The 17,782-nt window shown below is 32.1% G+C and overlaps 1 protein-coding gene across 1 annotated transcript in view; it reads right to left on the bottom strand.

Annotated features, from left to right (window-relative positions):
- The window catches only part of LOC115886766 (adhesion G protein-coupled receptor B3-like), a 170,664-nt gene that overhangs the window by 10,689 nt on the left and 142,193 nt on the right, over nucleotides 1–17,782 (bottom strand). Inside the window, exons 8-12 of the mRNA XM_030906050.1 lie at nucleotides 17,422–17,712; nucleotides 14,618–14,875; nucleotides 8,012–8,190; nucleotides 7,794–7,922; nucleotides 6,036–6,351 (exon numbers count right to left, since the gene is read on the bottom strand). Coding sequence (XP_030761910.1) covers nucleotides 6,036–6,351; nucleotides 7,794–7,922; nucleotides 8,012–8,190; nucleotides 14,618–14,875; nucleotides 17,422–17,712 — 1,173 coding nt within the window. The remainder of the gene's footprint in view (nucleotides 1–6,035; nucleotides 6,352–7,793; nucleotides 7,923–8,011; nucleotides 8,191–14,617; nucleotides 14,876–17,421; nucleotides 17,713–17,782) is intronic.

The raw sequence follows: 17,782 nt of genomic DNA, 5'->3' as shown, positions 1-17,782 counted from the left end.
AGAGGCTCACCCTTAAGATACGTTCTCAAATAAATTAATCTCTGAACATCAGTTAAAGTTTCATTGTCTAGTATAAGAGTTTTGAACAATTCGTAAAAAGCATTCCATTTAGTTATGTCCCCGTTAAATTCTGGAATATTTAATTGGGGTAAATTCACGTTTGAATTTCTAGGATGTATCATAAGAGAAGTTGGTTGGCTATGTTGGCCTTGACTTTTCGGAGTAAGTTCTAAAATTTTTCGTTTTAACTTAGCTAAACATGAGAAATATTTGTCTTCCATGGGATCTGCATCCTTTTTGGATGGATCTATTTCCTCTACATCTAACTCTATCATTTCATATGATTCAAAAGCTTGGATTAAACTGTTTTCCCTCACTTGAAATTCTAAATAATCTAATTCAATGTCAACATTTCTAGCATACCAATTAATGATTCTAGAAATTCTACCCTTGTGAGTGGCTCGTTGTTTAATCAAAACTTCGAGGTTAGCCATTTTATGATTAATAATTTGACAAAGTGATTTAATTGGGATTAAAACAAAGTACTTCAAAAGAGAAAAACTAGTCAGAAATATAACAATTCAGAGAGACAATTCAATTCACAAAAATTATAAACCTATTCAAAAAAATAACATTCAATGATTATGTGTTATCTGTGATTTAATTAATAAATCACAAGCGAAGCGAAATTCTATTTTTCGTTGAAAAATAGTTATTGTCTTACAAATTAGAATTCAGAGATATTCAATTCATAGAGTTTTAAATCTATTAAAAAATAACAATCAATTAATAAATCACAAGCGAGGCGAAATTCTATTTTTCGTGAAAAATAGTTATTGACTTACAAATTGTTTACAAACACCACAATATGTCGTTATTCAATTAACAAAGTGAGAAGTTACACAAATAACACCAACATCTAATTATGTCAATAATTGGTACATTAATCTAAATAAAGAAATACCTACCTAAATAAAAGAGAAATACTTAAATTTTCTTTTTAATCTAAATGACCATATACAATTAAAATTTCTTATCCTAAATAAAACGGCGGTGTCAAAAGCGACTGTTGACAAACATAAAACACACAAAGGACAAATTCCTTTTTTGTATCGATTTATCTCTAGTTTAGGGTATAGTAATAAAACCAAAAATTCTATTCACTATAAGTTCTGTGAGAAACCCTCGGAGAAACCTATCCTTTTGACGTGGTTTGGAATTTTGGAAATAGAGAGTTTTGCAGTACCAATAAGTGTCTAACCGCTGCGGCGGTCTAACTTTATCCGAAATCACTCGCGTAAATTTTTCGGTTTTTGGAAATTTGTGAATAGAGAAACTTGTCCACTGGAGAAATGTTCACTTATAATTTTTGTAAATGTTATTTCTGAATCCGGCTCGAAGGACCATTAAATGTAGCAGTTTTCTGCGAAACTTGCGTTACAATTACAGCGATTGCACTTGTTGCGAACGCTTATAAAATAGGGTGGATTCAGTTTAAAATGAAATAAACATTTACGGCTAAATACTAAACACTATTTAATTAAAATAAGTAGTAAAAAATGGTCAAGTTTTCTCTGCAGCAAATGCGAAGAACACTTAGCAGAAGAAGTTTATAGTCTTAGTTTTCAAGGCAATTATATAGTCTATGAAGCCTTTACTGTCAAGTCAAAATAATCAAAGTCAATAATTGTTTGTTACCAGTTCCTAGTTCCTATTGTTTTTCTGGCACTTTTCACAACACGTCACTCACAATACTGAAGAACACTCAGAAGACTTACTAACTAAACTTAGACGAGTTACTAACTACACTTAGAAGAGTTACTAACTAAACAAGAATTTACTTATTGTTGTTAACTAAATAAGGGAGAGAGCAAATATTTCTCTGTTTAACTACTAGAGAGAAAAACTATGCGGAGACAATGCGATAGAGTGAAAGAGAAGAGAGAGAGAGAGAGAGAGAGAGAGAGCCGCGTCTCTAGCGCGATCTTAATTATACAAAAATTAATGCGTGGCAACTTAGGCCGATGTTCAGAGAGGACTGTGTCTTTGTCGCCCTTAAGCCCCTAGAAAGTTGACCCAAAAAGGGCATTTTTTACGACCCGACAATTTTTGTAGTTCTGTGAAACAGATGGCCCCAAATAGACAGTTCTAAAACATTTGCGGTTCAAATCGATTTTGAACAACATTTTAGATTGTTTTTAAAGCAACAAATACAAAATGTATACAAGTGTTAAAAACGGTAATATTACTAGCCCATTTGTATACAACAAGAAAACTATTTAAATCTTTATAAAAGAGTATACTATTAATTAAATATACCACCATTATTTCCGCCCAAATATTAATTAATTACATACTTAATTGTGAAATAAATCATTCTAAATAAATGCGGATTTTAATCAGAAATCAATATAATAATAAGTCATAAAATGAACGTCTCTGTTTTTATAAATAAGCATTCGTCGAAAACTGAAATAACATTTTTAAGGTGTTACTTTTCACCACACTGTCGCATTACCAAATGCGCATACATACAAAATTCAGTTTTTTAGTATTTGGAGCAATTATTATTAATCAACGCAAACAGTCAATTAATGTAGTTTGAATACTGGAATCATATTAATTGGCCCTCTTTAACAAATATTTAAACAGTTTTTTTTGATTTTTTTTAATGAAATAAACGAACTGTATCAACAATATTAGTATCTGTACTCTTTAAAAATTTGTACTCTTTAAAAATCTTTAAAAATAATCTAAAATGTCAATATGATGAATGAGGTTTAAATATGAATGAGGTCTAATTTATAAGAAAATACATTTTCTACGAAAACTTGAAAAGATAGGTAAAAAATGGTATAATATAATTTGATAGACAATTAAATTGTGCATCAGATTCATTCTGACATAAAATATACAGGGTGTTTCATTTAAATTTAACAAGTTATTACCGTTTAAAGCTAGTAATTATTTAATATAAATTTTTAGACACTCTGTATATGGTAGTATAATTTATATTATTTCAACACAAAATTTAGTAAATAGAAATACTTCAGTACAATATTTGGTTTTAAAAACTTAAATACGCCTAGAGAAATGAGGCATTAAGATTTATTACTGTATTTTGGCAAAAACCTAAATATTTCAAAAACGATAAGATTAAAATGCCGTAAAGCTTAATCAAATTTACCTTTATTTTATTAGTGAAAACTAAAAATGTAATAATATACAGGGTGTTCCATTTAAAAAAATTAAACTTTGATATTTTTTTTTGTATTTGGGACACTCTGTATCTTGTCAAATATTTTTACATTGTAGCTTTAATAGTCCCTCAACGAACCCAAAACTTACAATTTGCAAAAATCTAATCGTTTAGCTACAATAGCGGTCTCGTATGTGGTGAACAACTTTGTAGAGGTAGGTACACAAGATGGTTATTATTAAAATCGATTAATTTTTAATAATTTTGTAAGTAAATAGCTTGAATTGTGGTAAAACATAACCTTTATTTGAAGTTGAGAAATGAGCAGAGCAGATTCGATTAAGTTTGGGGGAGCGAGGGACTTGAATTGGTTTCATAAGGGGTACCGATGATAAAACTGTTGAGAGGGTGAAGCGGGCAAGCAACAAAAAGAAACAACGGATTTTTACCCGCAGTTAAGCCGGTTGAAGCTGGCTGACTGGCGCACTATGATCACGCACATACAGATGTTCTCTATTTTTTACCGCTACTTTGCCGCGATAAAGGGAAAAGCGGGAAGTCGGTGCACTATGGACGTACCTTTACATATTAATGTGTCTCGTTTTTTAATTCTTCTTTTCCTTTTTCCAACAAAAAATTAAATTGGCTTGCGTTCAGCTTTAATTTTTTTTGTAATCTCAAAGATCTTCAACTATTGACTCGTAAAAATGCGCCTAATTTGTTACGATTTTATATTAAACTCTTTAAAATAAAAGATTATCAGGCTGTCGTAATTTTTTTCAAGTTATTTTAATTTGTTTTTATTCTATACTTTCAAGCTATACTCATTTTTCTTCTTTTTTTTGTTTTCCCTTCCGTTCATTTGTCAAAGCTGTCATTGAATAAACCCTCTTCTTATAAAGGCTGTCTTTTATATTTTAAAATATAATGAGAAAATCTATTTAAATGTATTAAACACTTTTAAAACATTTAGACAGTATTAAAGTATATAAAAAATAACTTTTCGTTTGTAAAATTCCCCAATATTAATTTATTTCTTCGCTTATATTCTATTTTAAAAATCCTGCGAAAATAAATATGTACAGGGTGGGTCAAATTCGACACTTTTAAATGGAAACACCCTTTTCTATTGGAGATAGACGAAAACTAATATCTGTGTATTTCTATGAAAACATTTCCAAAGCACCTTTTAACGTAGAATTTAATGGTTTAAGTAGAATTTTTTTAAAATTAATAATTTAAGAGTTATCAACAGAAAAATTGATTTTTTATTTGGGACACTCTCTATATTTTTAATTAACTGAAAAGCATTTAAAATTACCTTTCCAAAAATATAGCACACTTGATATTTTGTTATAATCCCCTTCGAAATACAGAGTTTTTAGAAGTTCGCCACTTTTAACTAGTAGGCTTTGGACCCCTTATTGATGGTATGCCCTTAATGGAACTCGAAAACATATTTTTCCAGCAAGACGATGCACGACCTCTGATCGCTGAAGTTATCAGCAAATTTTTGCAGCCAATTTCAAGAATAATTGAATAGCTAACCAAGATCCCATTGGCGGCCTGACTTAGTGCCCATGGATCTAATCCTATGGATATATTTGCGGAAGAATTCCTTATTCCTTATTCTTCCGTATAATCGAGAAAAGAATTAGAAATACTTAGCAGTTATGAGAGGGTATTTTTCACCCCCACTGAGCTAATGAATTCCGCGAGAAATGTTCAAAAACTGCCCCGTCTGTCCATAACAGAAGACGGTTGATATGTCGAACACCTGTAGCAAAATCTCATGTCTTGGTTTGCTATTTATTTTTATTGCTATTAGATATAGTTTAAATGTGTTGATGTTGGTTAAATATATTTTAAATTGTTATAAAATTCTGCATCTCTCATAGCAAAATATTATTTTCGTTTTAATTGATGCTCACAGCTAGAATTTTTTTGCATTACAGCCGATGCCGTTCAAAGCCTACTTATTTAAAGCGGGCGAATTTCTATATACTCTATATCTCGAAGAGGAATCGTGCAAAATACCAAGTGTGTTATATTTTTGGAAAGGTAATTTTAAATTCCTTTCAATAAATTAAAAATATATAGGGTGTCCCATATAAAAAATCAAATTTTCTGTTGATTATTCTTAAATTATTAATTTTAAAAAAATTATTCTTAAACCATTAAATTCTACGTAAAAAGGTGCTTTGGAAATGTTTTCATAAAAATATAAAATTTTCCATAGCAAAAAAGTTACAGCGATTTGTTAAAAATGCATATTTTTGAAAAATACCCTGTAACTCCGAAACGGTAACAGATATCGATATGCGGTTTTCACCATCATGTTTTTGACAAAAATTGAGCTCCAGAAACCGATATTAGTTTTTGTCTATCTCCTATAGAAAAGAGTGTTTCCATTTAAAAGCGTCGAATTTGACCCACCCTGTACAGTATACAGTGCTTTTAATTTATTTTGTTCCACATGTAACTGACCAATTTTTTTTTATTTTTGAATATCGAAAATTCAATAAAAACGCAAATTATAGCGTTTTAATTAAGTATATAATTATTCATTAGCAAAAATATCCTACTCTGTGAAATATCAAAGATATTGGTTTAAAGGTTTAAAGTTTTGAATAAAAATATTATAGGACATATCTCTACGTCTACCATGTATGGTAGACAGAGAGAGGGCACTAGGGTGGAGATCCTAGACAGTTCTGTTTGAAGATTCATTTGACACATTTGAATTTGATTTGAAATTTTGTGGATTTGTTAGTCTTTACTGATCTTATTTAATATTATTTATTATTTATTCGTTTGCAGGACTGACTTTACTTACTTCCGGTTGGGCCATGACAAGCAGCAGTACGTAAGCACCGTAGCCAGGACACAGGCAACGTGTCACTTCCGATCGAACTTGACCTTTAACCTCACATTTGTCAACGTCCCATGTCTGGGCTAGAGAATCCAGTGGCGCGTACCCGCACTTCACCTCCCATTTACCGCCGCCACTGCTTACGTCGTCTTCTGGGAAGTCTGGAAAGTGACTGAAGTCCACTGTGACGTCAGCTTGATCACTTCCAGTTGAGTTTCGTAAAATAGGTGCCAGTGCTGTTATTTGGGAGTAGATTTGGTACTGAATTTCAGTACCGTCCCTGTAAAAAATATAGATTATATAGAACAGAATATAAATTACAGAAAGTTGTTTTAAATGGTATATACAAAACGCAGTAGCGGCTCGTGGTTTATTATTTTAGGGGTGCACAATCATGGAAACAAAAATGTCACGCGACCATGCGCAAAAAATATTATTTTTGGGCTATCAAATTGTCAGTCTAAGACAAGGGTCTAAGGCAGCAAATTATACAGGGTGTTTCAAAAAACATGTGCCATCTCTCGTGGGGAGATTGCGCACGTAAAAATAAGATTTATTTTCATCAACATAGGTCCGATCCTGCTTTGTTTCGTAGCTACAGTGTGTTAAAATCTTAATATTGTTTCGATTTATTATAATTTTCTTTCAACTACTTTTAGCGTATCGAATAAAATTTTGAGGGTAAAAGTTACTATTAATGCGACATATTTTAAAGCTAAAAAAGTGTCGACATATTCACCAGAGACGTGCATATGGATTATCTCTGGAATATGTTTCTAAAAAAGGCATGTACGCCACTGATTTGTTTTCCCTTGTTAGCGAAATAGTGTAAGCAGTTTAATGCTGATTAAAAGTTGTCTCTTAATATTTTGTCGATTTCTGCTTCCTTGATGGGATAAACGTAATTTTATTAATTTGCCTTGATCCAAGTCTAATAGCAACCTTTAAAAAAAAATTAATATCATTCACTTGCTAAAGTTTTAAAAAAGTACTCATTGATTCTTCATAAAAAAATATGAAAAAAAGTTCCTATAAATATGGGTATGGAAATGTTAATTTTATTTTTATTAATTGTAATTAATAAGATTGCGCTTATTCTCATCAAGGAGGCCGAAATCGACAAAATATCAAGAGGTAACTTTTAATTGGCATCAAACGGCCTATACAATTTTGATACCAAAAGAAAAAAGTCAGTGGCGCACATGTTTTTTTAATGAAAAAGATTCCAGTGACAACCCATATGCACGTCCCTGATAAATTTATCGACTTTTTTTTAACATTAAAATATGTAGCACTTATAGTAACTTTTACCCTCAAAATTTCATTTGAATCACTAAAAGTACTTGGAAGAAAATTATAATAAATCGAAAGATTATTAAGACTTTAACACCCTGTAGCTACGAAACACATAGGTCCGAATCGGACCTATGTTGATACGAAAAACAAAACTTATTTTTACGTGAGGAATCTCCCCTCGAGAGATGGCACATATTTTTTGAAACACCCTGTATATTATTAAAAAACTAAGGGCCCGAACGCACTGACGCGACGGCCAGGTCGCAGCGAAGACGGATATCATACACTAATATACGAAATTTCGTTTTTTTTCAGAAAAAATAAAAAAAGGTATAAAGATGAGCCACTTTTGAAAAACAACTGTATATCAATAATTCTAAGACTATTTTTAAAACTATTTTAATTTATAACGTTTAATTTGCTTACTTTGTTCGTAAAAAGGATTTAGGTGGAAAAAAGGCAGATATATTTTTGTAAATAACACATCCAAATAATTCTAATCGCTTGGTTGTCCTGTGCAAAGTAAGTTTAGCGGATATCCATGATTCTTCATCACTAGAATTCCGAAAAAAAAAGATTAATTACAAAGCAAATTATTTATTTATTATTATATTATATATTATATATTATTATTAAGGATTTACCTTAATTTCTTTGTTAGTACTGGCACCTGAAATGTACTTTGCTTCGGATTTTGTTGAAAAACAGTCACCATAAACGTGTTCAGCGTCAAGTTGAAATATCTCAAGCCCATATCGTCTCCCAGCTGAAATTCAGCCAATCCCAGCTGAGAAAATAGCGTTTTCTGTAGCAAGTTAATTTCCTAGAACAAGTCATCTTCGTTAGATAAAGATTGCTGTCGATTTAACACTCTGCTGGAGCGTGTGTAACATGTCTTAGAGAGATTCCTTCTAATGATTAAGCTCTGCAGAGAGCATGGTGAGAATATATAGTGGTTAATTTTTAGAAGAAGATAAAAAGAGAAAAAGAGAAAATATATAAAAAGATAGTAAGATTGCTTTTAACCAGTCTTATTGGTTTATTTCAAAAATGACAGATCACATTAGTATGATTGGAGTGATGGAACCAAAGGATGGAACGATGAACAACGCCCGGATGCAGATGCGTATGAACTCGACTTAAGATTTTTGAAACTTGTCAAGCTCTTGTCAAAATAAAGTTTATAATTTGTTCAAGTTATGTCAAATAACCAGCGTTCTGGAAGATGATAAATATTTGCGATATTGCTTTTGCATTTTAGTTTGTGTTATTACGTGTTAGTTGTAATAGTTACCAATAAAGTTTATATACCATTTCGTGTATGGTACTAAAACTGATGTAGCTGTAAAATAAAAACATCACACGGTAGGTAAATAATAATAGCATTCAGTACTGTAGAGCTATAAGGCCAAAAGGTAATGGAATTAAGAAAAATTAAGATAAAGTTAATTAACCAACTTTTAGGGCATAAAATTCGGTAGTGTTTGTAAATTACTCAATTAATATTATTAAAATATTTTGTTTTATTTATCTCTGTGCAATATTAGAACTTTTTTATTTGTACTTGTTATACTGATAAATATAATAATAAATTTTTGTGTTATACAGGGTGTCCCACTTAAGATGGATACATGCCAATATCTTGGTTGTTTGTTGAGCGATCTTTTGCATTTTTGGCAGGAGGCTGTATGGCTATAAGACGTACATTTTGCCAAGGGTAAAAAATGCGATACCTCATAGACGTACTTTAATGGGGTTTGATATTTTTCGAGTCAAGAGTAAACTACCCTTAGGACAGTATTTATTTCAAATGTGATAAATTATATTGAATCCTCCTTAACCAAGATACTTAAGTTCTAATTTTGATAAATATTGATATAGGGTGTGTTATTAACATAAGACATTTTTATTTTTATTATTTTTTTTAAGTACTTACGACGCCACTGGATAAACAACTGGTTTATTATTAGTAACCTATTATAACCAATTATCAACTAATAATCGATTTAAGTTTTCAGATAGCTTCCATAATAATTAAGATACGATACAAAAAAACTAAATATTTTCAATTTATTTTGTTTACTTTAAAAAATGGTTTTTTAAGTTTGCTAATACAAATGAATAAAATGAGTTACAAAATAATTTAAAAACCCAGTTTTCAATGGAATCTGAAATATGATTTTTATTCGTTTTATTGAGGAATATTTTAAAAAATCCAAATAGTTATTTAAAACAATCACTATTAGCTTTGAAAAATATGCTCTAAACAAAGATTTATAAAACTATAACGAACTAAAAGTCTACATCTTCGACCAAACTTAAATCGATTATTAAGTAATTGATAATTGGATATAATTGTGGTTATTGATAATAAACCAGTTGTTTATCCAGTGGCGTCGAAAGTACTTAAAAAATAATAATAAAAATAAAAATGTCTTATTTTAATGACACCCTGTATTAGTATTTATAAAAATTAGAACTTAAGTATCTTAAGTAAGGAGGATTCAATATAATTTATCAGATTTGAAATAAATACTGTCCTAAGGGTAGTTTACTCTTGACTCGAAAAATATCAAACCCCATTAAAACGTACGTCTATGAGATGTCGCATTTCTTACTCTGGGTGCCCTGGGCAAAATGTACGTCTTATAGCCATACAGCCTCCTGCCAAAAATGAAAAAGATCGCTCAACAAACAATCAAGATATTGGCTTGTATCCATCTTAAGTGGGACACCCTGTATATGCTCTTTGAGCTCTAATATTATATTTTATATATTTTTCTTTCTCGGTTTTAGATTAATAAATAATTTTCCTTATTTCATCAACTACATTTATTTTAGTTATCTAATAATCTCTAACATTTTGACCGTTTTATTGGTCTTCATCAGACTCAATGAATTAATGAAATAAAGGAAAATTATTTATTGACCTAAAACCAAAAAAGAAAAATATATAAAAATATAATAATAAATGCAGGAAATTTCATTAAGTTTGAAAGTAAGAACTGCTTTTCTATACTATATTTTTTGTAAGCGGTGTTTTGTTTGACACACACCTCTGTTTGTTTTGTATTAACACACACCAGAAATTATTTTTTTATATAAAATAACTCTACTAGATTTTTTCAGTTTTATACACTTTTTCTTCATTATATTCATAAGTAATCATGTCACTAATATTTTAAAATATTAGTGATTAATTTACAATTTTATTGTACCAACTTATTTCTTTGTAAAATAAAATAAACTACTTTGAAACTAAAATGACACATCTATCAGTGTCTAGGATTTGGTCTTTGGACAGACTATACCGGGTGAGTTTCAAAAGTGGCTCACCCCTACAACTTTTTTATTTTTTCAGATAAAAAACCGAGATTTGGTATGTTAGTATACGAGAAAAATTAGGATTGATTGACGTATTCAATTGGTTTCGGCCACTTCCTGTTTCACCGGAAATGACTACAACTTTTGCTTTTTAAATGGCACCGTCGGTATTTTTTTACTTTATTCGATAGGAAATGGCATTATGAATAGAATGACATATAATATGTCAACTTTTGACATTCTCGCTTAATAAAAAATCGTATTTTAAATTTAAATCTACATTGCCATGGTTATGTTAAAAACACTAATTTAATAAAAAATAAAGGAAAAATAGATTTGATCATCCCATGTTTTTAGTGTCTTGGCTGGTTAGAGATAAGTTACTATAGTAACTTATCTTTTGACATATTCGCTCAAAAACAAATTGTATTTTAAATTTCAATCTAGTGAATCTATAGTGCCATGGCTGTGTTAAAACACTAATTTTTAACGAAGGAGTCTTGGAAAAATAGATTTGATCATCTAATATTTTTAGTATCTTGTCCTGGTCGATTAAAAAATGCCCAAATCGTATTTTTAATCATATCTCAATTTTTTTCAAATGGAAGGAAGGTGGCTCATTAGCATATTTGGAAAAACCATTTTTTTATGAATAATTTGATACCAAACACTTGGTATTTTGAGTCCAATTGTCATTATGAACCGCATGTTGCAATTTAAAATGAGTTTTATTTTCTATCGAATAAAGTAAAAAATACCGAGGGTGCCATTTAAAAATCAAAAATTGTAGTCAGTTCCGGTAAAATAGGAAGTGGTCGAAAACAATTGAATACGTCAATCAATCCTAATTTATGTCATATACTAACATACCAAATCTCGTTTTTTTATCTGAAAAAATTAAAAAATTATACGGGTGAGCCACTTTTGAGACGCACCCGGTTTAAAAAAAAATTAAGCTTGAGATGCTTAGCTCTACAAAGATTTTATAACAAAAAATGCTCCTAAAACATATTTTTTGCTCCTTCCTGTCAATCCCTTTTCTCCTCAATAAGCTCCACCATCGACTTTATCGATTATCTCCTGGAAGACTGGATAAGGAACTTGGTAATATCGCCTAGACCTGGAGCAACAGCTTTCCACTCCGAAAACTTAACTTGTCTAATTTGAATCGACAACCGCGGAAGCGGATTAATGGGGCCAAGTCACGGGGAATATCGCTTCCTCGGGGCCGTTAGACCGGCATATATATTACATTCCTACCGTTTATGGTACGGTTCATTCTGCATATACATATTCCATGTTATATGAGACGATGAGAGTAATTTCGTGTTGATATTGTTTTTAGTGTACTACATCCGATAATATACAGGGTCCGGCAATAGTGCGTCGTAGGCATCTGTAGCTCCTAGAATAAAAACTTGGAAATTTTGTTCAAGTGCAAACCTAGAATATGTTCTAGGATGTATTTCAGGAAAATATATTAGCTTCTACAGCTTCTTCTTCTGGCTCAAAAAAGTGTTGTAACGTTTTAATAAAACGATACTATTGGCAACCCAACATACACCTTACCGAATTAGTTCTGACTAATTTCGGACACTCTGTTGATCAGACTTGCCCTTGTCGGCGCAGAACTAGAGCATCTTTTTGACTATCGGAAGTCACCATTTTTGATTCAGATTTCGTGGCTTAGACATCGACCATACTTATCTGAAGTAATCGGAAAAAGTTTCAACCTTTTTATAATTTTAATCTTTGGATGTAGTCCTAATGGTTCCTGGCATTTGGGGAAGGAAACAGTTTTAAGTTTTCATGGGTATTTTTGTGGTAAGTTTGATCTTCATCACATTTTTACTCTTTTGGTTCAACCTTATTTCTTTACAGATTTTCTAAACGTGGTTTTGGTTATCCTTTCATGAATTTAATTTTTAAGTAAACCCTCAGCATCGTGAGGTAAGTTCTAAAATTGCTAAAATGCATTTTGTGCATAAGTTGTGTCGTTTCCAGGGTTTTACCGTCCAGTTACATGTCCAGATATATGTTGTACAGTACGTCTGTCCGTTCTGTAGCTACGGGGTATCCGTGAGAGGGGAAACGATATTCTCTCGATGTTTTTCGTAAAAAATTAGACGACGCGTCCCATCAATAAAAATTCGACAAATTTGCAAGTAGCCAATAAAATGAGTGGGCGGAGCGATTTGCGGTGACGTAGTCGTCAAGTCGACGTATAAAATATATTATTGTTTATTTAAATGGTTTTTGTCCGCATTCCTTTCATAGACACGGATCCAGCAGACGTACCGTAATTAGTGGTTTGAGATACGAGAGCCTATATCTATGATCCATGTTTGATTTCCAAATGGCTGGTTGTAAGGGGCTGTTCGAGGCTGTGGTAGATTGGGGATGAGCTCCCACACCTAACGTCCACACACCATCCAGAAGGACGAGCCAAAGCCTAGAATTGCACCGGATAATCAGGCCCGATTTCATACATATTATTTTTATTAACTCATTTAAAACCTATTTACTTACTGTTGACAAATTGCATAATTAATTATGTAATTATTAGATATTTTTGAATTTTATTATTAAAATATATAAATATACAAATTTTTTATATAAATATATTAATATCTTGTCAAGTATTTTGTGATGGTGTCACTTGACATATTTATTTAATTAACTTTTGATTGATTGACGGAATTATGTGCGCATACAACAAGGTTCATGAACTGCGTTAGTTTGAGGTACTTATTTAACTTAATATAATATTAATATGTCACTTTACACAATCCTAAGATATGAATAATATATTTCGATAGTTTCAGAGATATTAATAAATAAATAAAAAATATATATTTTCAGCCTTTCTTAAGAAAATTATTAAAAATACAAGAACTGTCCTGAAATCAAAATCATATTAGGTATTTACTTTAGATTGTGTCTACTTACTTTGCTTTAAATATGGTAATCGTAAATCATATAGGATGTTCAAAATACGCCAAACTTTCTAAAATATAAAATAATTTTTCTTCGTTTTTTTAAATGGAACACCCTGTATATTATTACAGGGAGAAGTAAAAAAAATGAAAATTTTTGTATTTAGAGTATTTCAAAATTTTTAACGGTTTCGCAGATATTCGCGGTTTTATATTTCATAAGGCATTTTCCACAGTAAATTTTTATCAAAGCCACCCAATGATTTTTCTCTAGTATTTTGCCGTTGAGGACCATTAAATTTTTTAAAATACTTTAAAATACAAAAATATTCATTTTTTAATTCTCCATCTAATAAAAATATAATATAGAATATAATATGTTCCATTTAAAAAATAATGAAAAATTATTTTATATTTTAGAAAGTTTCGCGTAGAATTTTGTACACCATGTATGATTTAAGATTACATTATTTATAGCAAGGTAACTATAGATCATCTAAAGTAAATACCTAATATAGTTTTGATTTCAGGACAGTTCCTGTATTTGTAATAATTTTTCTAAAAAGGTTGAAAAATATATAACATTTTTTATTTAATTATTAATATCTCTGAAACCATCGAAACATATTTTCTTGTATCTAAGGATTATGTAAAGTTATCTGAAAGGAAGCCAAAAATGCAATAATATACGGGGTGTTCCATTTAAAAAAAAATCATCTCGATCCACTCACCCTTTTTGAGCCAGTAGCCTGTAGATGTTAAAATATTTTCCTGAAATATATCCTAGTATATATACATACTATGGGTTTGCACTTAAACAAAATTTCCAAGTTATTTATTCTAGGAGCTACAGTTGCCCGACGCACTATCGCCGAATCCTGTAGATAAGTAAATACTGAGAATCCAAAAGACGACAGCACTAATTTTCGAACACTTAATAATTTTCATAGTTAAGTGTAAATAAATGATCAGATATTATTAAACGCTTACCTGAGGCCGCAACAATGCTTCAGGCGTTGACAGGATTTGATCAATCACCCTGTATATAACCGAGGCCGCTTGATTCGTGGTGAAGTAATTTATTTTAACCTGACCAATAAAAGTAAGAATTTCTTCGATTATAGTCAGTATCCTAGCTCCCTCCCCTGGTCTAAGGTTGCCTCGTTGAGTTATGGTAACGTATTCCATAATAGCTTTGAGCAAAGTGTCTATGGACGTAGCTGCGTAGCCTAATTTCAGCTGTTCAAACTGAAAATTAAAGAAATTATACTCTAGTGTCTAGAGAAATAATCTCGAAATAGAATCCTAGATTAATCTGTTTCATACTGTGCGTCCAAAAAGCTCGTTATATTTGAAACAAAAGTTAATCTTTCCTGGGTAAATAACTATTATTTTTTTGGTCTTTGTCCTAGATATTTTTTTCACCACTCCAGATATGTATATTCGATACCAAGTAAACTTTTAGTTACGTAATCAAGGGCGCCATTTTTAAATTCATTGTTGCCAACCATGGACATATTCGGCGTCGGACTTACTAACTGGAATTTAAATTTCCCGCTGGGGATTTAGGTGGTAGCTCTGCTGTAAAAAAGTCAAGTTGCCACATTTATTTATTTATTTCTTGACATTGTCATTCGTTTTGACCCTTTAGTTTTGCAGTACGAGTTTTTAGATTAAATAAATAGTGTTGTGATACTTTAAGCTTAACAATGTTCACTAGCAGACCTTGCAGTCGAACATTGTTCTTTTTAGAACCTGTTTAGGGCGAATTACAAGATAGCTTAATAGCCGTAAAAAACTCATCGCAACTCTATTAGAATATTTTGAACGGGAAAGCGGTAGTAATAGCCCTTTATGTCTCTTAAGTGTTGTTAAGAAGGTGAGTTTTGTTGATGTTAATAATAAATGTTTATATATTTATAACTTAGCAAGCAAATAACAACGATCAGCGAACCCACTAGACCCCCAGTCATTAATGTTAACTCCGAGGAAATTCCTGAAATAGACGTAGAAGAAATAAGGAAAGCCCTGTCCCAAATGAAAAATAACAGAACACCGGGAGAAGACAGAGTAACAACCGAAATGTTCAGATCTGGTGGACAACTTCTACTGCAGAAGATGACGGAAATTTTTAATAGATGCATTATGGAACAAAGAATACCAGAGCTATGGCAAAACGCAACAATCACTCTTATTCACAAAAAGGGTGATAACACCAGGCTCGACAATTATCGTCCCATCAGCCTGCTCTCGCACTTCTACAAAATATTCACAAAGGTGCTGACAAATCGCCTGTCAAACGAATTCGACTTCTATCAACCCCCGGAACAGGCAGGGTTTAGAAGTGGATATAGTACTGTGGATCACCTTCAGGCAGTCCGTACTCTCATAGAGAAAAGAACCGAATACAACTTCCCTATATATGTCGCCTTTGTGGATTATGAGAAGGCTTTCGACTCTATAGAGCTACACGCCATCCTCGATGCCCTACAAAATGCCAGAATAGACTACAGATACTCGGGCATGGATGACGAAACTGGATGACATAATTATCACAAATAAAATTAAAATGGAAAGAGGAATCCGACAGGGGGATACTATTTCCCCCAAACTTTTTACACTGGCCCTGGAGGACGTATTTAAGAAGCTGAACTAGGACAAGAAGGGTATTAGGGTAGATGGTGGGATGCTTAACCACCTGCGCTTCGCTGATGATGTCGTTGTCCTGGCCTCATCGTTGGAAGAACTTCAAACAATGCTCGAACAACTTCACCACACATCTGCGCAAGTAGGTTTAAAAATGAGTTTGTCTAAAACTAAAACCCTAAATGAAAATGAAGAGCAAGTTATTGTTAATGGACAACGGATTGAGAACGTTAAAATATATATATATATATATATATATATATATATATATATATATATATATATATATATATATATATATATATATATATATATATATATATATCTAGGTCATGCCATAAAACTCGGCAAGGAAAATCAAACAACCGAAATTTCTAGAAGGATCAAACTCGGATGGGCAGCTTTTGGTAAACTTAACTTTATATTCAAAAGCAAAATCCCAAATAGCCTAAAAAGAGACGTTTACAACAAATGAGTCTTGCCTGTCATGACCTACGGTTTGGAGACCATGACGATGACGGCACGAAGTGTGAACAGGTTGCGAGTGAGCCAAAGAGCTATGGAAAGAGCCATGATGGGTATCAGTCTTCGCGACCACATTAGAAATAAAGACATTCGCCGACAGACGAGGATAACGGACATCGTAGAGAGGATAGCTAACTCTAAATGGTCTTGGGCAGGACACTTTGCCAGACAGTCCGAGGAAAGATAGGCAAAAAGACTTCTTTGCTGGAGGCCACGCCTAGCAAAACGCCCAGTCGGCCGACCTCCTAAAAGATGGACTGATGATATCCAAACCGTAGCCGGTAAGAACTGGATGAGGAGGGCTCAGAATCGAAACGAGTGGAAGAAACTGAGAGAGGCCTACATTCTGCAGTGGATGAGTAATGGCTGAGAAGAAGAAGAAGAAGATATATTTATAATTAATTTATTTTTGTTTCCTAAAATATTTTAATTAAAAGAAAATATATAAAAGTGGGCAACGCTGTGCCGGTCAAGCTTAATCACGTGACTAAAAGTTTATTTGATATGAACTATAGTTCATTTGGCTTGCTCTGTCTTAACAAAACAGAATAGAACATAATATTTAGGTAATACAGTAAGACTAAATTCCTTAACACTAATATTAAGAATAAGAATAACCTTACATCATCATAAACTGTTTCTAAAGTCCTGTGTGTACACTGCGAGAAGTCTGGTTTCTCCCAAGCTGGCTTCTTTCCATCTCTCAGCGAACACTTCCTAACCACTATTCCTGAGAAGTCCTTCGGGCATTCTTGGACGTAGTCGGTGTCCGGAGCTGTTTCAGGCCATACGAGATCGTAGCTGGATTCTTCCGGACAAGTGTGGACACCTTCGCGGTCGAGGACGTAGACGTGGATGACTTTTTCGGATGAAGTTGTGCTGTCTTGTACCAAACACGAGTACGTGATGTCTTTCTGGAAGCGATAGGAAAGAAGTTTAAATAAAACAAGTTTAAAAACGTTGAAAAATACAGAGAAAATTTTG

Source organism: Sitophilus oryzae, unplaced genomic scaffold (genome assembly GCF_002938485.1).
Source record: "Sitophilus oryzae breed Bouriz unplaced genomic scaffold, Soryzae_2.0 scaffold_496_pilon_pilon, whole genome shotgun sequence".
Lineage (NCBI taxonomy): Eukaryota > Metazoa > Arthropoda > Insecta > Coleoptera > Curculionidae > Sitophilus > Sitophilus oryzae.
Note: the sequence above shows the minus strand (reverse complement) of the source record. Positions and strands in the feature narration are given on the sequence as shown.